Below are 25,752 nucleotides of genomic sequence, written 5' to 3'. Positions count from 1 at the left end.
GGAGGAGGGGGAAAGCTACACCCCAGAGGGGCACCCCTCAGGGTCTTCTCCCCAGGACAGGTTGGAAGGACTGTCTCTGGCTGCTGTACTGTCGCTTCTGTGAGAAACTGGGCATCTGTTGCCTAATAAACCTCCTGTTGTACCTGCTGAGTGAGTGTCACTCCTGCCAGCGGACGGGGTGCAGTGCAGGGGGATCCCTGAACCCCATCACACTGGTGTCAGCAGTGGGATGCACTGCACCCACGGATGAGCTCCCAGCAGTGGCTGACTGAGCGCAAGAGAAGGCAGGAGCCTCACAAGAGCCAGAGGGGGAACAGAGCAATTCCTGCAGCTGCTGCCGGTGAGTGGATGACCCGGGAGGCAGCGGGGAGATGGATTATACCCGACTCCTAAAGGCAGAGCTAGCGGGGCTGTGCAGAGAGAGGGGCCTGACCGTGGGGAAGGCGACCAAGGCCCAGCTGATTGCCCAGCGGGAAGAGAATGACTGATCTGGGGGGGCAGAGCCTGTCCCGGCAGAAAGTGGCTGGTCAGCCTCGGGATGCGTTTCGGATTCTCCGACAGGAGCGGGGGCTCGACGCCGTCAGACAGACGCGGTGCCCACCAGGTCGCGCTCAGCTAGCAGTGGTCCATCACGGGCAGAGTGCCCCGCTGCAGAGCTGCGACGGCTGGAGCTCGAGGTGAAATTAAAGGAACTGGAAGCCCAGGAACGGCAGAGGGAACACGAGCGCCAAGAACGTCAGAGGGAACAGGAGCGCCAGGAACGGCAGAGGGAACAGGAGAGACCGGTCCCTGAATGTATGACAGAGGGGACCACCTCTTGGGCGAGTCCAGGAAAGAGGGGCCGGCCACCCACCCCGCAGAGAGCCAAGCAGAGCCTGGACAGAGCAGCCGGCCCGAGGGACACAACACGACCCAGGCTGTTATCGCTGTGGGCGAAAGGGGCATAGAGCAGCCCAGTGCCCCAAGCTCCCAGACAGGTTGAGCAGGCCGGGGGGTCATGGAGTCAACTGGGTGGAGTCCCAGAAGCCAGAGAGGCTGGCGGCCAAGGCAGGTGGTGCTGACAATGGGCACTCGGATTGGGCCGAGTCCGCCCCACAGACCAGCTCCTGAGGGGGACCAAATGCTCAGAGGTCAGTTTACAGAGTGGGGGCAGCACTACCTCTGTGGAGCAAGCGTCTCAAACACCTCGAGGTAGACGGGAAAAAGGTCACGGGGTTCTGGGACACAGGCGCTGACGTGACGCTGGCCCGACCGGGGGTGGTGGCACCGGACTGCATGATACCCAATTCCCACCTGACGATAACAGGAATTGACGGGACCCCTTTCAAGGTGCTCATAGCGAGGGTGCACCTGAAATGGGGGAAGAAGGAAGGCCCCAAGGAAGTGGGCGTGCACAGCCATTTGCCGGCGGATGTACTGATGGAGGCTGACCTGGAGAACTGGCAAGGTGAACGCCCTCGTACCCTGGTCCTGACCCGTAGCCAAAGAAAACGAGGGGTGCACTCCCCAGATTCAGGGGTACAGGCCCAGCCAAAGTCACAGGAGCCACAGGGGCCAACCCTCAGAGAAAGGGGGCCCCCAAAAACCAGATCTCAGAGGCCAGGGGCGCTGGAGCCAGGCAGGGATGGGGAAGTAGCATCTGCCCCTGCCCCAGCCGAAGAATTCCAGGCAGAGCAGCAGGGAGACCCCTCCTTGCAGAAGCTGAGGGAACTAGCCAGTCTGAGCCCAGCTCCACAGCTGGGGGAGGGCTGCAGGGAGAGATTCCTGTGGGAAAAGGGATTCCTGTACCGGGAATGGGCTCCCAGATGCAAAGCGGAGCCATGGAAGGTACAGAGGCAACTGGTGGGCCCCCAAAAGTACCGGCACAGGTTGCTGTACCTAGCCCATGATATCCCGCTCGCAGGACACCAGGGGATCCACCGCACCAGGAGAAGGTTGTTACAGAACTTTTTTTGGCCAGGGATCTTTGCAGCTGTCCATCTGTATTGCCTGTCCTGCGATCCCTGCCAGAGGGTGGGGAAGACCCGGGACAAGGGGAAAGCTGCCCTGAGGCCACTGCCCATCAGAGAGGAGCCTTTCCAGAAAGTGGCTATAGACATAGTGGGACCCTTCAGCAAGGCAACGCGTTCAGGGAAGAAATATATTTTGGTGGTGGTAGATTTTGCCACGCGATACCCAGAAGCAGTGGCCTTGACCTCTATTGACGCTGACACCATGGCGGATGCACTGCTGTCCATTTTCAGCAGAGTGGGGCTCCCCAAGGAGGTCCTCACAGATCAGGGGTCCAACTTCATGTCGCCCCTGCTGCAAAGCTTGTGGGACAAGTGTGGGGTCCGGCACACCTGGGCCACAGCCTACCACCCGCAGACCAATGGGCTGGTGGAGAGGTTCAATGGGACTCTGAAGCAGATGCTGAGAACCTTCATGAATCAATACCCCCATGACTGGAACAAGTACTTACCCCACCTGCTGTTTGCATACAGGGAGGTGCCCCAGGAATCCACGGGGTTCTCCCCGTTTGAGCTGCTGTACGGAAGGAGCGTACGGGGACCCTTGGACTTGCTCAGAGAAGTGTGGGAGGGGACGGCCTCTCCTGAAGGCGAGTCAGTGGTACAGTATGTACTGACCTTCCGGGAAAAACTCACCGAGCTCATGGGCCTGGCCAGGGAGAACCTCTCCATGGCCCAAAGGAAGCAAAAGGTCTGGTATGACCGTAATGCCAGGGCCCAGGCCTATGCCACCGGGGACCAAGTGATGGTCCTTATACCTGTGTGGTGGAACAAGCTGCAAGCGGCCTGGGATGGGCCCTTCAAGGTCGTCAAACAGCTAAATGACATGAATTATGTGGTGGAACTGTCAAACCGGGCCCACAGCCACCGGGTCTATCATGTGAACATGATGAAACCTTACTGGGACAGAGAGAACTTGGTGCTGGCCGTGTGCAGACACTGGGAGGGGCAGGAGGATGATCCCTTGGTGGATTTACTCACAAGGACCGGAGCCGGCTCCTTGCTGGAGTCTATTCCCCTCTCAGACCAGCTGACCCCTGCCCAGCAGATGGAGATCAAGGAGGTGCTGCATTCGCACCAACAGCTGTTCACTGACAGACCCGGACGCACTGACCTATCTGTCCACCGAATAGAGACAGGCACCCATGCCCCTATCAAGTGTGTGCCATTCAGAGTCACAGGGAGGACAGCTCAGGACACAGAGCGGGAGGTTGAAGACATGCTGGCTCTGGGGGTGATCCAACCCTCATCCAACCCCTGGGCCTCTCCCGTGGTGTTAGTCCCTAAAAAAGATGGGTCTGTTTGGTTTTGTGTGGACTATCGCAAGCTTAATGCCATCACTGTATCGGACGCCTACCCCATGCCCAGGCCTGATGACCTTTTAGACAAGCTGGGGGGAGCCCGTTACCTCACCACCATAGACCTCACCAAGGGGTACTGGCAAGTGCCATTAGACCAAGATGCCCGGCTCAAGTTGGCTTTCATCACCCCTGTGGGGCTCTACGAGTTCCTGGTCCTGCCCTTTGGCCTCAAGGGGGCACCTGCTACCTTCCAGCGTCTGGTGGACCAGCTACTGAAAGGGATGGAGAGCTTTGCCCTGGCTTACATGGACGACATTTGCATCTTCAGCCAGACGTGGAAGGACCATGTGTCCCAAGTCAAGCAGGTGCTGGACCGACTCCGGAAGGCTGGTTATCAAGGCAGGGAAGTGCAAGGTGGGAATGGCTGAGGTGACCTACCTGGGCCACAAGGTGGGCAGCGGCTGCTTAAAGCCAGAGCCAGCTAAAGTGGAGGCTGTCAGAGATTGGCCCACACCCCAGACTAAGAAACAGGTACAGGCCTTCATTGGGATGGCGGGGTACTACCGGAGGTTTGTGCCCCACTTTAGCTCCATCGCAGCCCCCCTCACGGAGCTGTGTAAAAAGGGAAAGCCTGACAAGGTGGTCTGGACCGAGCAGTGCCAGGAGGCCCTCTGCGCACTGAAGGAGGCTCTGGTCAGGGCCCCAGTGCTGGCAAATCCAAACTTCAACAAACCCTTCCTGGTGTTCACCGATGCCTCAGACGTGGGGCTGGGGGCAGTGCTAATGCAGGTGAATGACAAAGGGGAGAAACACCCCATTGTGTACCTGAGTAAGAAGCTGCTGCCCCGGGAGCAGAACTACGCAGCTATAGAGAAGGAATGTCCGGCCATGGAGTGGGCGTTGGGGAAGCTGCAGCCGTACCTGTTTGGACGGCGTTTCACCGTGTACACCGATCACTCACCCCTGACCTGGCTGCATCACATGAAAGGGGCCAACGCCAAGCTCCTGCGGTGGAGTCTGCTCCTGCAGGACTACGACATGGAGGTGGTCCATGTGAAGGGGAACACCACCACCATAGCCGATGCCCTGTCACGCAGGGAGGGCCCCGAACTTCCCCAGGTCACTGGCTAAGTGACCCCGCTCAGTTCGGTCTGGAAGGGGGGAGAGATGTGATGGAGTGGGGGGAGTGCATGTGAGAGTCAGGCTGGATGTCTGAGGCAAGCAGCAGCTCCCAGTGGCTAAGGATGACCCTGGGGCTACAACTAGCAGGCAACACCTCTGCCCTGAACAAAGAGGAGGAAGGAGCCGAGCTGGGTTTTGAATCAGGGGGAGGCAGTTTGAGGCTAGGGAAAGAGAGAGCTGGAAGGAGCCAGCCGGAGGAGGGGGAAAGCTACACCCCAGAGGGGCACCCCTCAGGGTCTTCTCCCCAGGACGGGTTGGAAGGACTGTCTCTGGCTGCTGTACTGTCACTTCTGTGAGAAACTGGGCATCTGTTGCCTAATAAACCTCCTGTTATACCTGCTGAGTGAGTGTCACTCCTGCCAGCGGACGGGCTGCAGTGCAGGGGGATCCCTGAACCCCATCACATGCCACTCAGCACGCAGGCCAGGGGTTGCCAACCTCTGATACAGTATTTCATAATTTAATGTCAAATAACATTGTCATTTTCCTAATACCTACTTTGTTTTTAAGTAAAGTGAGATAAGAGCAAAATACACAAAGAACTGTCCTAAGAGCTAATGGCTTAAGCAAATAAATTATATTTGCAGGTCCAACAGTCATTTTTCAAGTTGGCTTACTTTTTTCTGTCCATAACATAAGCAGAACAAAATTTAAAAGAAAAAAAAAAAAGCAATGATTCTGGCTACCTCCAGTTTTTGTGCCCACTCTGAACTGATTTTCGTTAAGTGCTGGGCACCTACAACTTCAACAGAAGCGAAGGGAGCAGAAAGTCTATAGTAGCTGTGAAAAGCATGCCTCAAAAGCACCCACCATCTGCTTGGAAATTTTGGCCCTAATAATAATATGAACTGATGGATTTGCAACCTGAATCTTGTAAGTGAAAATATAAAAGGTGACGGGATATTTAGTGTTCACTCAGGGCCATAACAAGGGTGAGGCGAGTGAGGCACTTGCCTCAGGGGCAGAGCTGAGGGGGTGCTGAAAAAGCCCCTGCTCGGATGCTGGGCGTAGCAGGATGGGGCTACGGCTTAATCACGTATCAGCTGCTCGCTCCCTGATGTGTCTCTCTGCCAGCTGATGTCAGTGCGCACTGAGAACCTGAAAGCAGCGTGAGGCGATGGCAGCAGGGATGGGGCACCAATGGCTGCTGGTGGAGATGGTGCTGGTGTTCTGTAAGGTGAGACAGTTCCTGCTCCTCCCCCATCAGCAGGGCATGTGCCAGGGCGGTGAGGCCTGGCCTGAGGGAGAGGGTGACGGCCCCACCGAGTAGCTCCTGCTGGACGGCATGTCACGTGGAGGGCACTGCTTTGAGCTGAGGAGCACAGACGGTGGAGGAGGAATGCGGTTGGGGCCCAGAGGTAGGCAACTTGCAGCCCTGGAGCCACTGCTTAAACTGAATTTAGTTTTTTTGTTTAAGTGGCGGCAGCCTCTGGAGTCACTGAGCACTCAGGAGCAGGAGGCCCTGGAGGAGAAAGCCGGCAGAGCAGGGAGCTGCCCACCATGCACATTGGGGAAGCCTGCAGGAGAGCTAGGGTAAAGGGTGGCTGAGCCTGCTGAAGACACGCAGAGAAGGTGGCGGTAGGGGAAGCAGCATTGGGAAAGCGGCAGTGGCCCTGGCAGAGAACTATGCTCATGCTCTGGCGCAGCTTAAATCTGAAGATGGGGAGACATTTTGGGGCTGAAAAGGTTACACCTGGAGATGGGGTGTGGGTTTTCAGGGTTGGGGGGGGAGTAAAGTTCAGGGATGGGGTAAGAACTTTCTAACTGGTACACTGTTCTTAAAACAGAGGTGATAAAACATACGGTTCAATGTTATTTATTAAGGACTGTCTCATATTCACACACATTTGCAGCTCTTGAAGTATTGATTTTATAACTGAATTTTAAAAAAAAAAAGTCTTCTTGCTATTTTGCTTGCAGACCCCTGGACTGGGGTAATGTATATCACTAGGGATGGCAGCAGGGGGTAAGCACCAGGCTTTGCGGGTCTGCAGAAATCTTGGTGGTGTCCAGAATGAGTCTGAGACCCTCCTCCCCACTACCTGCCTTAGGCTCTGGGCAGGAAGTTTGGTTGGGGAGAGGTGTGGGTTCTGCAGGGGAGGGGGAGTTTGGTTGGGGAGGGGAGTGGGATGGAGTAGGAATGCAGGAGAGGGTGAGGGTGAAAGCTCTGGCAGGGAATTTGGGTGCAAGAGGGGGTTCATGAGTGTGGGGTGAGGGGCGTAGTGCTGTAGGTAACCCCTCTGTGGCAGTGGCTTCTAGGTGGGGGACCAGGTGGTCTCTGAATGCTCCTGCCGTCAGACACTGCCCCTCAGCTCCCATTGGCTACAGGAGTGCTTGGGGAGGGGGCCGTATGTTGAAATGTGCCCCCCCCATATAGGTGCTGCAACATTGTGCTGTCAGTCATCCGTGGAGCAAGTGCAGGCCAGAAGCCATTCTAGCCTGGTGAGGGCCCCTAGGCTCTTTTAAATCTCCTGGGGTTGGCAGGTGGGGACAGAGCACTTACTGGGGACAAATACGTAGGGGTGTCAGGGAGAACTGGGGAAAAGACCTGAGCCCAAGTTTTGCTGGAGCTGGACCCATGGGGCCAAGAGTGTTCCTGGAGGCCCATGCAACTTGCCACCTCTGTGGGGAGCTGAGCAGTGAATCAGTCCAGGGTGCGATAGTGCTGCTGATCACAGCATTGTAGTCAGCAATAATGTCTCACTTCTGGCAGGCCTAAGCAGGGCACAGAGAAAAACAAGGCAAATGAACAGTCACCTGGGTAAACTCAGCTTGTGAGGAAGAGAGATTGGTGGCTTTGCAAGGATGAGGGTGGAGGGAGAAATCACAGTAACAAATGCACTAGTGAGAATATAGCAGGAGTGCCTTAATCCAAGTACAAGGGGACATTGGGCCAACCTGAAAAGTGGAAAGTTTGCATCTAATATTTGTGACATGTAATGTAGCTCTGGAACTTGCTGCCACTGGAAGGCACTGAGGCCAATAACTTAAAAAATATTCAAAAGAGGTTGGCCATTTCTATAACTCCTGGAAATCACTAGTTGTAATTTATTGTCCCATAGTGGAACAGATATTAAACCTGAACGTTTATGAATGAATCAACGTCATAAAACTTCTAACTTCTCCTGATGTACCTTTCAACCCTAGGATTCAATGAACTATTGGAGACTAGAAGGAAAGCTAACGTGTAGGGTGAATTTCTTCCTCTATAGTGAGGATGCTGGATTTGATGGAGTTTAGGTCTGCTAGAACAACAGTTGCTACACTATATTGACACAAACTGTGCACATGTAATGGCACCTTACAGACTAACAAATTTATTTGGCATAAGCTTTCATGGTTTAAAAAAAAAAACAAAAAAAAAGAACACTGTCAGACTTCATATTCAGCTTGAGAATTTATGCCTTTTGCTGGTCAGCATTATTGACCTCTTGATAGTTGGAGGCAGTCTGTTCCATATTATGATATTTCTACTGTGAAACACTAAGCTACTTTTTTTGTTTTTGGGGGGCATGAAATTTAACATTTTGTGAAGAAGGGGAAGGCAATAGGATAATAGACTTCAGTTTGCATGTAGGGACTACTATTGAAAGGCAGACATTTATTAATTCAAACTCTTAAGAAGGACTCTCTGCCATTTTATGCTAATGGAGAAATGGTTAATTATTTTCCAGACTGTTAAAACAGGCATTTCTGTGTTAGGAAAAGAAATGATTCCATGGTTGCTACTTTAACTTATAAAGTGTTGCTCTAATCTCTTCCATCCAACACACAAGGTGGGGACTACTTGCAGGTAATGAAATCTAACTTGAGTTATTATTAGGGCATATGATGAAAAGTAGTGCTTACAGAAGCAGCAGCACACCTCAGGCATTAATGGCATTTTTAGTTGGTCTCTCCCCTGCTGCCAGTTGCTCCTACAGCCAGCTCATTTAACATGGTTCTTAAAGACCAGTACATTACAAACTGAAAGATTCATTGCCAGTGATGTACACTGTGTAACACATTTCATTTGTAAGGGGTTGCTTGTTCTCAAGATACTGTATTCAGAACCGCTCTCCAGCATCATCTCTGAATGAAAAATGAGTTTAGATAAGTCTAAAGTTAAAATCATACAGAGACGTGAGATGTCAATTTTGCAGAAGATAGTGGCAAAAATCATTTAAATATATGAACACAAAATATGTTGGGAAGGTGAAAGATGCAGCATGTGTTAAAACTGAAGCTTGCTTCAAATCGACAATTCTTAATTGAATACAAACTTGCAGTTTTCTTGACTCTCTGGTTCTTTCAGTCGGCACTCTGTTGGCAAGTGAGCCAAAGTGAGTTAGATAAGTGAGTTTAGGTAGTACAACCTACTCCTTGACTAGTGACTTTTGGGTTTCACATGATCACTTTCAGAGTCACCCACTATAGGGAGGTTGAGCAATGAAACACAGAAGAACATCTTCAGAATGCTTTTCTTCCCAGCTCACCATTTATGAAGACTGGCTCTCAATTGCAGCCCCACTTCTTGTGAGTTGTCTGTCTGTTTGATAAATACAATCTTTACCATTGAACTAGATGAAGAACATGCAGGCATGCTGAGTTTTTAAACTTTCAATCTGTGATAATTTACATCAGACTATTAACCCTACTGTCTGGGACTCAGTGCTGTTTTAATGTTACCAAATTACTGTGCCGGCTGGGTCTCTGTATGTGTGGCTCATCCACAAACCACCCTTAAAAGGTGTGACTTCTTCCAGAAGGGAGGGTTACTGAACCAGAGAAGTAACTCTGGAAAAAAAGGTCAGAAGAGTGGGTGCTTCTTGCCCGCATGAGAGGACAAAAGTTTCAGGAATCAGCATCACCAAGAGGGAGGCTCTTTCTTTCTTCTTACAGTAGTAAGAACAGTGAAAACACACATGGTGATCTTGTGCTTGTAACATTCCAGGTACTAGAACAACAAGAAGTCTTGTGGCACCTTATAGACTAACAGATATTTTGGAGCATAAGCTTTCATGGGCAAACACCTGCTTCGTCAGATGCATGAGTGGGGGGAGGGGCAGGTTCAGAGGGGTATTTAAAGAATGGGGTCCCAGAAAAAGGGAGGGCCAGAGCTGAGAAGGTCTGTTCAGCAAGGTGGGAATGGCCCATTATCAATAGCAGGTAACAAAAGAAGAAAAAAGTCAGACCAGAAGGGGGATATAACCCATTATCAGAGTCTAATGGGGAGATCTTAACACCCAGAGCAGAGAAACTGCCTTTGTAAGCTGCGAGCCACTCCCAGTCTCTGTTTAATCCATGGTTAATGGAGTCAAATTTGCAAATAAATTGCAGCTCAGAGATTTCTCTCTCCATTGGATTTTTGAAATTTCTTTGTTTCAGGACTGCCACCCTTAAATCTGCTACTGAGTGTCCAGGGAGACTGAAGTGTTCCCCCACAGGCTTCTGTACGTTACTGTTCCTGATGTCTGATTTATGTCCATTTATTCTGTGCCTGCCGGTGCTAACCCAAGAGAAAGAAACCATGAGGTCTCACAATAGTATTATAGCTACAGTGACTCCCTCCCAACTTATCTATGCAATCTTTCATGTCACTCAAATTATCAAATGTTGAAATGATGTAACTGATGCCACCAGTTCCTCTCCTCTGTGATCACAGTGGAACAAGGCTTTGGCTGCCATTCCATTGATTTATTGTTATTTTATACTAGATTTTGCTCTAATCAGAATTGTACGCTACAGTTACTTAGTGCTGATGACTCTGGATGTCTGTCTGCTCTAACTATTACTAGGGCACTACACTACCAAATTCATGGTTCATTTTGACCAGCTGCATGGTGATAGGATTTTAAAAATTGCAAATTCCGTTATTTCAGCTGCCTGAAATCTCAAATTTCACAGTGTTGAAGTTGTAGGGGTTGTGACCAAAAGGAGGCTGGAGGAGAGGTGCCACGTGGTTATTGCAGGCTATGGTTGCTCAGGGTTCCCCACCTCCCTTTTCCCATCTCAAGCAGAATGAATTCTCTTGATGTGCACCTCCATTGAGGGGCTGATGGGTGACACATCACCTTCATATTGGTGCATGTAACAAAACTGATGTGGTGGGAGTGCAGCCAAGGGGTGGGGAAGTAGCTCAGGGTTGTGGCAGAGGGTTAGGGTGCAAGGTCGCTGGCTGGGAGGGTGAAGGCTCTGGGGTGGGTCTGAGGATGAGGAGTTTGGGGTGCAACAGAGGGTCTTTGGGTCTGGGGAGGAGCTCTGGGCTGGGGGTGTGGGCTTTAGGTTAGGGCTGAGGATTAGGGCTTTGGGGTACAAGAAGGTGCTGAGGGCTAGGTGGGTAACGGTTGGGGCTCCAGTTTACCTGGGCAGATTCCTGCAGGGGCTGGCAGGGAGAGGTTCCCCTCTTGCCAGCTGTGACTGATGGGGAAGGGTCTCCCTCTTTGGCAGCTTCAGGGCTTAGGTAGAGATGCTACAGCCCTAAATCCCAGAACAACACTTAATAGGAAGCTGCACAGCTTACAGGAATCTTAGGCTGTATTACAGCGACCCTTCTACACTGCTGCTGGGGGCAATGTTGCAGTCAGAGCTGAGCAGCTGGACAGTGGCAGGCGCTGGCCCAGAATCCTGCTCTGAAGCCAGAACCAAACACTAACAGCAACACAGAACTGATGAAGGGCCTGGTATGATACTGTATTGTCACCCTGACTTCTGCACTACTGCAGAAAGGAGGTAAGGTGCCCAGCTAACAGCCACCACTCTCTGAAAGCCCAGCTTTGCAGTCAGGGCAGACATAAAGGTGGCGATAATGTGACACACGTACCCTGTAACATGAGGGGGTACAACTTCATATTATTGTCTCAGGCACAAAATTAGCGAGTTAAGGCACTGTGTTCACTAGCAGACATGAACAATATTATGGAAGATTATCAACATATTTCAAAGCAGTAAACTGCCTTTTGATTGCAACAGTGAGAAAAGAGCAACATCAGTAAGGTTGGGCTACTGTTAAAGGAAGAGAAATTTTTTAAAATGCCAATTCTTAAATAATTTAAATAAAATACCAATAGCCTAAGGAAACAGTGCTTAAATTAAGCTTCAAATGAAGTCAGATTCTGATCTCTATTAAATGGCGTTCCCCCACTGATTGAAATTGACTTATCAGATTTCACCAGTACAACTCAGGTGAGCAATCTGGCTCCGATTGTGGCAGGTAGTTTTTTCTAGACATAATCAAAAGAAATTACATTTCCCTCCCCTAAATAAATGCTCCCCCCAACTATTAAAACTGTAGACTGTGGCAAAAGGCAAATATCTATCACCATCATCAACCACCAGGGGTTCAGTGCCCATTGGTGTCCTATGCCTCCCTCACTATTTTCTTCCATCTTTCCCTGTCCAATGTGGAGTGGCTTGGTTTCTGTAGACTAGTTCTGCATCAATCTACTATATCATCTACCCATTCTCTGTGGGGTCTGCCTCTCCTTTCACACCGTCCATTATGCTGAATACCAGGGTCTTGTTTTTTCATTCGTCATTCATTCTGCAGATATGCCCAAATAGCTGTAACTTCCATTGAATAATTTCTGCAGTAGGTTCTCTTTCAGCTGTATCTTCCTATAGAATTCCTCGTTGGTGACCTTCTGCATCTATCCTATTCTCAGGATCTTATTATAACAACTCATATGCCAATATCCTTCTCCTTGAATCTTTTATCACCCATGTCTCACACTGGTACCACAAGCTGCTGAACACACTTCTTCTAGATGCTCAGCTTCATTCCTAAGCTAACTGCTTTGCTTTTCCAGATCTTATCCATCACTTTCAAACTCGCTCTTGCTTTGGCTATTCTAGTTGCTATTTCCTTCTTACAGTCTAGATCATGTGTCATGTTGATCCCCAGATACGTGAACTTCTCTACATTCTCTAGTTCAATCCTGTCTGCAAGGATCTTCTTTCCAATTTTCGTATCTATAAATACCATTGTTTTTGTTTTATCGATATTCAGTCAGTCTGTGCCACTTCTCTTCCTCGTTTAGCACCTGCACCATTCTCGCTCACTTCTCTTCATCTTCCTCAATGACAGCTACGTCATCTGCAAACCTCAAGCTGTTAATTCTCATCCTGTGCACCAATATCCCTTCTACCACTTCCTTGATCTTATCAATTGTTCTCTCTAGGTGTGTGATGAAGATACTCAGCAATATCGATCTCCTTGTCTCATAACTCTACTCATTCTAAACCAACTTCCCAACTCCACACATTCTCACCACTGGTCTGCTATCTACTCTGTATGACTCCAATGCTGCCCGAGTAAATTTCTTATCTATACTATCAAATGCCTTCTGCAAAATCAAAAAAGCATTTGTAGATTCTCTTTCATCATGCTTTCTCCACTGTCAATCTTAGTACCAATACCTGCTGTATGGTACTTTTATCTTTCCTGAATCCTTCTTGCTCATCTGCTAGATGTTCTTCTATCTGCAATCTCACTCTCTTCATCGATATCAGCAGCACCTTGCCTAGATGACTTATTAGGGCAATCATTCTGTAGCTCTTGCATTCCAATGCACTCTCTTCCTTGTGTGTTGTCACTAACATGGAGCTTGTCCATTCCTTGGGTGCCTTCCCTTCTTTCCATGCTCTATTAAATAATCTGTGTATCTCCCAGATCATAACTTTCTCTGCTGTATTGATCCTCCCCCCTGCGACCTTATTTCCAGGACTCTTGTTCTTTAGTCATTTCACTGCTCTTTCTACTTCCTCTTTCAAAATATTGGTCTCTCTCTCTCAATGCTCGGCGGAGACATCTCTTTCGGTTCTTTGATCAGTTCCTCTGAGACAACCAAGTCAAACCGTGCTGTATAGAGATCAGTGCAATACCTCTTTATCACTGCACAACCTTCTCCTTGTTCATGAGCTCCTCGTCATTCTTGTCTTTATTGCCATCTACTTCAACTACCACTTCCTGTTAATATTCCTTATCACCTTATACACCTCCCTGTCTTGCAAACAGTGTAATACTTCTCTATATCTTCACACTGCTCCTCTAATCATTTTCCCTTATCCATTCTGGCCACTTTCCTTACCTTGTTGCACTTCACACTATATTGCTATTCTGCCCTCTCAGAAACATCCCTTCTGATCTTCAGTGCTCTCTTCTCTTGGACAAACTTTAGTGTCTTCTGTGTAATTCACTTCTTACTGATCTTCTCTTCTTCCAGAATTGTCTGCTCAATTGTCTCTTCTATCGCCGTGGCTATCCCTTTGAGTCTCTTGTCTAGGTCCTTCTGTGTGTCACAATTCCTGATCTTCTCTGAGTGCTGCTCTGTACACATTCCCTATTCCTTTCTCACCTAGCCTCGCCATGTCTCTCCTTTTCTTAAGCTGTGTCTTATACTTTCTCATGAGTTTCATCTTGATGTTCACAATCACTAGACTGTGGTCCAAGTCTATATCCACTCCTTGGAAGGTTTGGCACTGCTGTACTGAAAATACCCATCTTCTTCTTATGAAGATCATATCTATCATGTTCTTGGACTTCCCGTCATTTGACTGCCACGTCCACTGCCTACAGCCTTTTGTTTGTTGGCATGGAACCTCTAGAGGCTTCAGGGCAGTTTAAATATCTATGGCTCTTCTTAAATCATTGTGATAACAGGCTGGTAAGATTTAAGTATATCCTAAGTTATGTCCTATTACAGCCAGTACGTGTCCCTAATGCCTTATGTGGGAGGGAAAATTAACCAGAGTAACTATTCTGGAATAGCCCCCCAGTTGTGCATGCTTTTCTGAAATGAAAGTCAGTCATTTTAGTAGAGAATATTTACACTGCTTAGACAGCATAAGCTTAAGTAAAGTACTCGATGCTCAGCCAACTTCAGCAAGTTGTTAGTTTAGGCATGATGTTTAAAATGCAGAAAGGGAGAGAATGAGTGTGAGTGTGTGGAGAGCTAGAGTGAGTAGCCTCACATTGTTCCTTACCATTTCCATCAGCACTCAAGACTTGGACTGTATTTGAGGAAACAGAAGGCGTTGAGGATAGGATATGAAACTGAATGAATTCATTCCAAAAGCTGAGGAAACATGATTGATCTCTATCGGGAGAACATGGTAGCACTGTTTCCAATTACAAAGATGAACAGGCTGAACACCTAATGCAAAACTGCTGAAGAAAATTTCCAAAATTCCTAGAAAAACAGTCTCATGAGACACCAAAGATTCCAAGCTCTGTTAACAGACAGGAGAAAACAGAACAGAGATAGGTATTCCATACAGACAGTGCTGTTTGCTTATAAATAAGCTGCAGTTCAACACAGGAAGAGGATTTCACACATACAAATACTCATTAGAAAAGAAAGATGGCCATAAGGAGACTAAATTAGTAGATTACTATGGAGTATATTTTACTACCCCACCCCCAAAAGTAAGGTTACAAAATTACTCTCATAGTGATCAACCACGGAATAGTAGAAATTACTGTTAAAATTATAAAAAATGCTCCATCCACTTTGCTGAGTAACTGCCAAAGAAAAGAATCAGTACAAAGCAGCTCAGTTCACTCAACATTATTAAATATGCCTCACCCTCTGCTATATACTAGCTTTGGTCACAGAAATTAACAAATGAGAATAGATATTTACTATTATACTTCAATTAAATTCACTCTTATAAAAAGATGCATATCTCATTAGTTCCCACTCCTGGGTCTTGTCTACACTAGTCTTTATTAGAATTTCTTCCCACTGACCCAACGACAAAAACAACTCTGTCTTTTCTTGGATTAGTGTTCCTACAATGAGAACAGAAGGGTGTGAAAGGAAAAGACAAGAGTAGACATGAAAAGTAACAAGCTCCAGGGATAGTTCCAAATGCGGGGAGGAGGAAATCAAAAGGCTGCAACAAGCTGCATTTAATAATAATAATAAAAAAAAATAAAACATCCTGAAAAGCATTAATTATATAGCTCTATCTACAAAGTTATATACCAGTCAGTAATCATTCCAGCTAAAGTGAATGTCACAATTTTAAATTTTCGCAAAACTGAATCAATTCCACACTTATACTTCATAGTTATCATAACTATTCTTCAGAGGACACCTGAACTCTCCAAGACTTCATTTAAAAAAAAATAATTTTTTGCTAAGGAAATGTTTACAAAAATATTCTTTTTCAATCTTCTTCTCCCATGAGAGTTATACCTTTTTTTGAGACATGCATAAGGTGGATCAGGTAATATCCTACACTTGATTAATTTCTGTTGGTGAGAGAGACAAGCTATTGAGTTTACACACAGCTGTTCTTCAGGTTTGGAAAATGAAAAGAAGTGTGTGCGAATGGAGGACGAGGGTGGACGTGTGAGTTCTGGATTGTTGTATTAAGTTATAAATCCAGCAACTCTGGTATGTACATATGGCTCCACTGCTTTGGTGATCAATATCCTAAACACACATCTTTCAAGATCCATGGGTCACACACATGCCTATCACAAAAGTGGCATGCCTCATCCAGTGTACTGACTGCCCCAATAAGCAAGTGGGTGAAATGAGACACAGTGCCCTCAAAAGAGCTCAGAAAAATATTAGAAGACAAAACTGCTATCACCCCTTCTTCAAAGGAAACCTGCACAACACCAAAAAAACAAACCTAAGAGCTTAAGTCTATAACTTTGCTAGGCACTAAGAATCAAAATAAGACACACCAGCTTTATGGCTCATTACAACACCCTAAAACCCACTAAACCCCAGCTTTATTTTTTCCTCTCCTCCTCATCCCCATGACTGGAGACTTGTTAAATGGCGACTGCACCCTGAATGGTCCCTTGAAAGGAGTTAATTGCTTATGCTAAACAATCTGTTCCACCTTGTATTAAGCAGGGATGCTCTGAGCGCATTTCCCAGACCTGAAGTAACTGCTCTGTGTATCTTGAAATCTTGCTTCTCAACAAAAAAGTAGTCCCAAAAATATTACCATGTCCACTTTTGTCTCTCTACTACCATGGTACCAATGCTCCCTCCCTCACCATTCCTGTAGTTAAAGAATCAGTTATCAAAGACATAGACTTCCCAACTCCTTAGGGGGTGCTCAACCCCTGCTCTGCCTCAGGGGCCATTTCCGCTCCATTCCTTTCTCCAAACCCCTACCTCCCACCTCACCTCCTCCCTTCTAGCACCTCCTGAAAACCAGCAAAAAGCTGGTTGTGGCAGGTAGAAGACCATGGGAAGGAGTGGGAGGAGCTGATCAGCAGGGCTGCTGAACACCCACTATTTTCTTTTCCTGTGGATGCTCAAGTGCCGCAGCACCCCAGGAGCCTGCCTGTGTCAGTCACCACAAAACCATGAGTTTCACACACACGCATTGTAACATCTCAGCAATGGGATACTTACCAAATTCAGTGCTACTGAATGGCTAAAAGCTGTGCTTATCAAGTTCCAGCTGTAACCCTGTCTTCCCCTGCCTCCCGTCTTCCAGCCCAATTACCTAATCATTCTGTTACATCCAGTCTTTCAGACTCTGAAATGCTTTCACTGGCTTGGGAACTTGTGCTGAATGAATCCCAGAAGACCACCTCTGCAAAAAACTGGTGTCTGAATAAAGATCCAAAGGATGTGTGCCACAGAGACCTCAAAGAAGCAGATGTGGACAACTGGGAAGATCATACTCAGGACCACAGCAATGGAGGGTCCTGTGGCACCTTACAGACTAACAGAAAAGTTTTGAGCATGAGCTTTCATGAGCACAGACTCACTTGATGAAGTAAGTCTGTGCTCATGAAAGCTCATGCTCAAAACTTTTCTGTTAGTCTATAAGGTGCCACAGGACCCTCATTGCTGTTACAGATCCAGACTAACACAGCTACCCCTCCAATACTCAGGACCACAGTCTTTGGAAACAAGAGCTTAACAAACATCTCTGCAGTTATGAGAAGAGGCAGTCCAGCTTCAAAGAGGAGAAAAGAGCTTGCAGGAAGCAGAGCCCCGAAAATTAAAACACCACCCTTAAATATGGCAGATACATTCAAGATTGTCTCTCTTGGGTGGGTCTCTTCAGCCACAGTGGCCATAAAACCCACTGAGTTAATTCTTTATCACTTGGGACACATACCCATGATCTCTCGAGAATGAAGGATGCTTACTAAAAACTAGACTATACATTCTCTGGGTCAGGGACTGACATGCATTATGTGTTTGCGCAGTGCCAGCACATTGGGACCCAAGTAGGTGTGGCTTTCAAGAGCCAAAACAGATTATAAAGGCTAATTTTATTCTTTACACAATAAGTTATTGTTATTAAATAACTGCATTTTAACAACCAATATAACCATCCACATCTTCCACCTATTTTAGTTTTTCCAATATTGCCTCCATGCCATACTTCCTTACCATCACACTGGCCACATGCACCCATAAACATCTGTCTATCCTCCTGCTTCTTAGATAGGTCTTAACTACCGCCAAAGTGAGTCTCATCCTGGCCAGTCTCACAAGAGTGAGACTACTACCTGATGACCTACAGGATCTGTGCCAGACAAACTGTAGGTATCACCACGAAGTTCTGAGGAACAGGCCATACCCACTGGGTGAGGTGTGGCTTCCATTCATCAGTGGGGGGGTCTCCCCAGCAAGTGGTTGTGGGGAGGCAATGGATGGTTCTTGTAGCAGGCACCACAGTTGGTTTGTGAATGGGCCGATGTTGGGGACAAAGGGGCACAGCTACACAGGACAGAGGCATTTCCTTTTCCACTCTGCCTTGCATCACCTTGAAGGGCAAGGTCTGAATGGGGGTCTATTTCATTCATAGCTCCTTACTGGAAGGCGCTTATCTCCATGTTGATAAGCAGAAGAAAACCGCACTGAGATTTGGGAATCAAAGAGAACGGCTCAACATTGCCTAACAAAAAAGCTCTGCCTACCTCAGTGGATGTTTGAAAAAGGTCCAGACTCAGTAACTGTATCAATCTGAATATCAAACTATGCTTGGTACCCATTAAAAAGGAAAGACTCAAGTTCATTTGGGACAAACAAGTCTCTTCAATACCTAAATTCCTGTGGTAGTGGGTGGATCTGTGCTGAAAAGGACCCCATTTCCAGAGCTAGTGCTGATGAAAGAGCCTGGATACCATATGGTGGACATCACCAGCACCAAAAGATGAGAATTGCTTTGAAGGCATCAACGTAACATAAAAATACTTGTCTGCCATGACCTAGGGGGCTTTGCTCACTTGTTTAGGTACTAGTGTGCATACACCAGCTTTCTAGAGATACGGTATTTAGACTCTTCCATGGTCTGGTCATGCTTGGGCAGTATCAAGGACAGCTTTCTGTACTGAGCCATGCTTGGTACCAGGACCTGTATAAGAACTTGGGGAGTCCTAGAATCAATATTGTTGCCAGAGGAACCCGGAGAAAAAGTGAGACCTTCAGTCACTGACATGGTCATTACCTGAGAAGACTACAATTGCTTTGAAACAAGCTCTTTATGAGAACTAGAATTGCCTTTATGACGAGTCTTCCTGGTACCCACCACTAATTTCTCCCGTGCAAACATGATGTGGAGGTTGATGAGGCATTACGCTTGTTCAGAGACGCACGTATGGCCTGGATCTGAGGCGAGAAGGAGGGAATGCTCCATTATCTATAGCCTGAAACAAATCTTCAGATTTTTTCCAGTTCCCTTGATTACGATAGACTCCTGATGGTTGAGGGAGTACTTAAATCCCAGAGATCCTGGCATACCCTGGAGGCACACGGGTGAACCCCAAAAGGAACTACTCAGTTAAGGAGGGGGGGAAAAAAAGTCACTAGAGCAAAAATAAGGAAAGTGTACAGATGAATAAAAGCAGCATAATGACACTAAACCAAAACTACAAGATTCTAAAGCTGAACTTTGAATGGTATAAATGGTCATGCTACATTTTCCATCTCAGAACAAGGACTCTGAGAAGAGAGGGCAGTTTGCCTGCAGCTATCCTGTATGTGCTTGGTATGGGGCGCAAGCATGTGCCTGAATGGGCACTGCTACTGAAAATCTCTGATCACAGGCGCACGTACACCTGAAATGAAACACTCACAGAGATACAACTTGAAGAATGTAATAGGAAAGTATTTAGAGTATTTTCTCTGTCTTTTAGCATCGCACACAACAGCCATGAAGTTGGAAGCCAGCCTGCATGACCATGCATCTTCCACAGCATGCCGGTGCTTCACAGACCACGTACTGAGAACCTTTGCTCTATAAGAATCCTGCTTGTTCCCAAAGATCGCTTTTCCCCACTAGTTAATAATTTAGATATTGAAGATTCAGAATGTGCCTAAGTCCTGATGTATTACTTGGACAAAGAAGAACCTAGAATAAATGCCCTTTCCACTTTGAGATTGTAACATAGCCTCTGCAACATTCTGTCCAAGGAAGGGTTGGATTTCCTGCAATGTTTCTTCAAGATATTGTTGAACTTATGTGTATTTCTTAAACAGAGACAGCTGAAGTAATTTTTCTTCAGTAAATTTTGTGGCTCCCTGCCCTCCCCCGTGAAAATGGTGAGGACACGTGGATCTGAAGGCTTCTAGCACTCCTCCAGGCAGTAGTTCCTTCAAAGTGGACACTCACTGACTGGCCACTTCAGAACCTTTAAAAAAAAAACCAGAAAGCCTTGCTGCTTTTGTGAAATTGCCTTTGAATCATACGCTTTCCCCTGGAAGAGAGCTCAGGAGTTACCTGACTCTTGTCTAAGGAACACAGTTTAAATCTAGACCCAAATAGAAGCTAAATTCTTAAACTAGGTCTGCTCTGAAAAAATACACACCCTCTAAATAACATGGTTAAAAAAACAGCCTCTAAATACACAACGCTACATCAGTGCAAGAACTCTGTGGACCTAGCTACTACCCCTTGGGGACATGGTTTAACTATAGTGATAGGAGCATCTATACTTAAACCTTTACAGAAACACAGCTGTAGCTACAGACCAAGGGAGGTGCTTTTTCCTTCTATATTTTACAGTAGGATGAGAGGATGTAGGTCAGAGTCCCAAAGGAACAAAAGGGGCTTTAATTGCCTTGGCCAGCATGAATCCTACCTTTTCTCCAGGATAGCTGCATCAAACCTACTGAAACAAATCAGCAACATAGGTATGATTCTCATCTACTGAAACTAGCACTTTTACAAATGTAAGCTACCAAAACCATGTTCGAAGTCAAAAGCTTTATTGCTTCCCATAAATGCATGTACATCTGCATTTATACCGAAAAATTAGACTGAGGGAATTCTGAGCAGTCAGGCAAACATTTTTCTCATAAAGAATATATTACATTGTGCGCACTCAGTAAACTACATGATACCAGCTGCCAATCCACCAATTAGAGGACATTGGTTAAATATCCTCTGTATGACCAGAAAGAGAAAAAAGCATACAATCAACAACGTACAAATCAAATATTTCCTTACAAGATTCTAGAAGCATTCAAACTCACGTGAAGAACATTATTGGACAGTTAATTGCTCCAAATCTGAAATCTTACCATTTTATCTAGATGCTCAATGGATCTATAAATCTCTCCTTGCGATTCATCATAGTAACTGTAACGGAATCTTTGACCTTAAAACAAAAATCAGGTACAACATAAAAAGGGATGAATTAATAACTAGAATACGCCACTAAATAATTTCATCTATGATAAAAAGCAAAGTACAATTGAATCCACCCTTCTGGTAGCCAATCTAAAGTCATATAAATTCTAAATAAAAAAATTGAAAGATTGATAGATATTCATAAAGAACGGTATTTTTAACTACACCCTTCTGTTCTTTTAGTTATCTCAAACACCAGCACAGAATCTCACCAGAAAAACAGAAAAAAACCCTATACTACTTAAAGTGCAGTTATACTTTGCAAAAATGAATACGTAAAATGGCATTATGTGGTCCTATATTACTATAGTTAATCAATTATTTCATATCGTATTTGCTCAGTTTACAAATAAAAGGGCAGCTTTTCTCCCTGGCAGCCCTGCAAAAATCCATCTGAAAGTCATGATGTTCTCTCCTGCTTGAGCATCAGAACCAGTGATAGAGGCTGGATGTCTTTTTGAAACAGCCTTTTGATTAGCCATAACAACACACCAAAAAGTTACATAACCACAGTGTCATTGGTTAATATAACAAAATAGAAGTTAGAAATAAAATCTGAGAGTTCTGACTCCACCACCAACAGCAGATGTATAATCTTAAGCAATTCACGTAAGTACTGTGCCTTAGTTTACTCATTGGTGAAACAGGCAAAGTTACTTCAATCTTAGGGATCTTGACATAGGTCATCAAATCAGTTAAATTTTGTAAATTTCTTTTAAATGCACAGAAGAACGGCATTAACAACAAAGAATTACCCCCCTCCATATTACCAGGCTATAACAGTCAAGGACACTGACAGGGCTGAAGGGGAAGGAGATAAAGAGGGCTACTGTGGCTTTTTAAATCACTGCAGGAGCACTGTACTCTAGACAGCACTGGAGTGGAGAGAGGGAGCCTATGAGGCAGTATAGATGGTGCTGAGGGCTAGCTGTCCCCTGGCCTACCCCCGCTTCCACCCGAGGCCTCATCCTTTCTTGGGGCACACAGCAGGGGCTCTCCAGCCTTGCCCAACGGCCTGGCAAGGCTTTCAACCCTGCTGGTAATAGTGCAGAGAAGCATGTAACATATACATTTCATTATCTCCCCCTCTCATCCCACTGAAATCTCAAAGGCTGCCAAACACAATTTTATTTAATTTTTCAAATAAAAAAAATCACTTGCGGTCTTACAGAAGGTAGAAAAACATTTACATTCAAAGGATAAATTTACCTAAGCACCAAAGAATGTTTAACAAAAAGGCCTGCTCAAATATAGCCACATTGCTATAATATAAAAAACCTTTTAACTTACCCCAATGGCAGAAGTCAGAAGAAACCACAAACAGATTACTAGGTTCTGCTAGGTATTTACTGAAAAGTTTTCCAAATTCCTGTTCTTTTGACTCACTCAGTGCTCCAACCAATACTGGAACAATGGTAAACTCATCCTTATGGCTTATAAGCAAAAGAAAAAGATTTCACTTTGAAATATTACTATTAAGGATCAAGTTATTTTTCAAGGTATGACAATTGAAACTATAAATCTGCATCTTAAAAGGAAACTATTAACCTGAAATGTAATTTATTAAAAATAGCTTTAGATACTAATCTTTCCTCACACCCCTGCCAATGTTTGCTATTTTATCACTTTTATTTCCAATAATATTTCTTCTCAACTTAAAGTGAAAAAAAAAGCCACAAAACCAATGGAATGCACCAACTCTGTGGAGGAAACAGCAAAAAAGTGACTATGGACAAAATAAAAGGAGTGAAATTCTGCTATGTTGAGGTGCAGCACAACTACAGGCCACTGAAATTTAGCTTATGCCCATGAGATAGGACATAAATGATATGTAGCTCTGTGCTGACCTTCTACACAAACTTCACCAAAAGAACACAAAGTAAAAAATAAAATAAATTCTACAAGCACCAAAATAGAGGGGTTTTCCCTTTACTCCCTTTCTGTTGTAGTAATCATAGGGATCACCTGTAACAAAAGTAGCTTTCAACTGGGCACTGATTTTTATGTTGCCCACCCCCCCACACACACACTTTTAAATCTCAATAGAAAAGGTGTCCCGCTATTTGAGCTTGCCCCCCACCCCCAGTCTGGGGATATGGTTCAATGAACCAATCACAAAATCATAACATTTATATATACACGTAATACTTATTAAGTTCTCTCTTACAAAATGAGGGCAGGACTGTTGCCTATTATTCATTTACATTATTAGTATTTTGTCAATTCTTTTACCTGTATCTCTTCCAATGGGAGAGTTAATTTTAGCTTTGCAAATCAAAATTAACTTTTGGCCTTACAATACGCAGAAAAGCAATTTACAGACTAGCAGATTATAGCATCAAAGTTTTTCCCAAAACTAACCCTAATTCACAAGTCAATGCACAATACTATTTTATACAGGATGGTCAGATTTGACTGGTCAGCTGTTTGCCCTACTCCCAGTTTCCTTTCAAGTAAGAAATCCCAATTCTCTGAATTCGTAAATTTAAAAGCTAAAAAAAAAACTGTCATTCTCCCACCTAAAGAGTTCTGCCTATTGAAACGCACAAGCTGTTCAAATGTATAATTTTAGGTGTCACAAAATAAGTGTTTATCCATAGTACCTTTCCATAGCTTTAGCAGTATAAGGCAAATGCATTTCAATACTGTGTTCATCTTCATCTGTCTGGAGAGACATACGTTCAAACATTCCAGTCTTCCATAATTCTCCATAAACTGAAAAGATTTTAAAATATACGAAAATGCTTCATTAAAAAATAAGTTTTTAATCAAAAATTACATTAGAGTATTTTGTTAGAAGTGGCACAAAATACTCCTTGCTTCTGAAGGTAATGATCCCAGAACATGCCCCATTTTATGGCGCTTTCTAATTGAAGAGTAACTTGAATTTAACCCAAGTTACAATATATTAAATTAAGTTTGTATCTTACAATTGAGAATGTGTTGTGTAGAGCAGTGACATCCTTGAGATGCTTTTTGCAGACATTATGATATTTTTAGATCACCACTGACCATATGATTCCGTAACAGTGAAGAAAAAGTTGATGCAGTGGGCTGCTACTGAATGTGTTTCTTTACTAATAAAGCACCTTAGCCATTGGCCAGTGCACAAAACCTAAACTGCCGAATGTAAAAAGCCTCACCAGTCTCTACCTGTTCACGAGGTTGTGTGTATTATCTTGCACTGATAATTTATGTCTTTTTTTCTTCTGAACGCCTGCCCCATCCGTTCAAACCCTAGGGCTCCTAGGTGTTGCAATAATACATACAAAAAAATAAATGTGAAAGATACAAGATTAGAGATATACATACTCTTTTGATCAATTCGAAGATCATACAGAGGTGTTCTATAAATCTCCACACTGGAAAGTGCACATCGGGAAAGGGGCACATGATGGGAAGGCCCAAGGATGAAAATTTTCCGGCTAGAGTAATAGAAAAACCAGAATCAGAACAACTGTACTCCTACAGAGATCTATGATAGAAAAATAAAGTTGAAAAAGAAAATGATAAACTGAATTAATCTGGGTTGACCAAGGGTGGGAGCGAATAAACTGGTGGCTAATGGGAGTGCTCTACTTTACCAAGAACAGGGTTGGATTCTTTGCTACTGCACACCATCTTAAGCAGATGAAGGCACATACCCTCCACTGAGGGTGGGGTGGTATGTTTATCATCAGTTACTCAAAGCCTCTTTTGCTTCACATTAGTCTTTCCTGAGTTCAACTGAAGCCACTGCTTTTTCCCCAGAGGGTCTAGTCTCCTATGAGCTGTGTCATCTGTGAGTTAGCAACATACAAACACTACATAGATCTGCATGTCATTACCATACTACTGGCACTGCAACATATGTCTTGTTGGCAACAGGTGTTCATTTCACCAGCGCTCTGGTCCTAATTAAAGGTCAGTTCTTTTTGCCACAGAAATTTTTAGGAGCAGCTTTGCCATTTTATGGGAAATATGTGGTAGAGTTTCCGCAGTTAGATCACGCCAATTTTCTTTTGGTTTGTGTGCATGCAGTAGGAGAAATGCTGAAGTGCTACATCAGTACACTTTGAAATCTACCCGGGACGCAGACTTCCTCAATGGAGGCAAAATAAGGTGCTCCCGCAAGCTACCTGGTAAACAATAACTGACGTAGGCTGTGTCTACACTACCTCCCTACTTTGAAAGGAGGATGGTAACTAGGGTGTTGGGAGTTTATTAATGAAGTGCTGCGCTGCATATGCAGCACTTCATTAAGCAAACTGTCCCCCGTGACAACTTCAAAGTTTTAAACTTTGAAGTGCTGGCTCACATCTAGCTGAGGCTCACCTGCTGGCACTTCAAAGCCCCTTGGCTCCTCAAAGTACCGGCGCATGAGCCGCAGCTAGACGCTAGCTGGCACTTGGAAGTTTTAAACTTTGAAGTTGCCGCGCGGGGGGGGGGGGGGGGGGAATTTGCTTAATGAAGTGCTGCATATGCAGCGCAGCACTTCATTAATAAACTCCCAACGCCCTACTTACCATCCTCCCTTCGAAGTAGGGAGGTTGTGTAGACAACCCCATAGAGGAGAAAAAAAATCTACCAATGCCATTAAATATGAAAAGTGGAACTTGTTCCAGGAATTTCAATACAGAAAACATCTCTTTACCAGTGTTACTGTGGCAGGGTCA

The 25,752-nt window shown here is 45.4% G+C and overlaps 1 protein-coding gene across 1 annotated transcript in view; it reads right to left on the bottom strand.

The window, feature by feature from the left end:
* The window catches only part of MEMO1 (mediator of cell motility 1), a 79,301-nt gene that overhangs the window by 10,483 nt on the left and 43,066 nt on the right, over positions 1 to 25,752 (bottom strand). The window contains exons 4-7 of the mRNA XM_074988628.1: positions 24,410 to 24,522; positions 23,701 to 23,812; positions 22,388 to 22,530; positions 20,989 to 21,065 (exon numbers count right to left, since the gene is read on the bottom strand). Coding sequence (XP_074844729.1) covers positions 20,989 to 21,065; positions 22,388 to 22,530; positions 23,701 to 23,812; positions 24,410 to 24,522 — 445 coding nt within the window. The remainder of the gene's footprint in view (positions 1 to 20,988; positions 21,066 to 22,387; positions 22,531 to 23,700; positions 23,813 to 24,409; positions 24,523 to 25,752) is intronic.

This window comes from Carettochelys insculpta, chromosome 3 (genome assembly GCF_033958435.1).
Source record: "Carettochelys insculpta isolate YL-2023 chromosome 3, ASM3395843v1, whole genome shotgun sequence".
Classification (NCBI taxonomy): domain Eukaryota; kingdom Metazoa; phylum Chordata; order Testudines; family Carettochelyidae; genus Carettochelys; species Carettochelys insculpta.
Note: the sequence above shows the minus strand (reverse complement) of the source record. Positions and strands in the feature narration are given on the sequence as shown.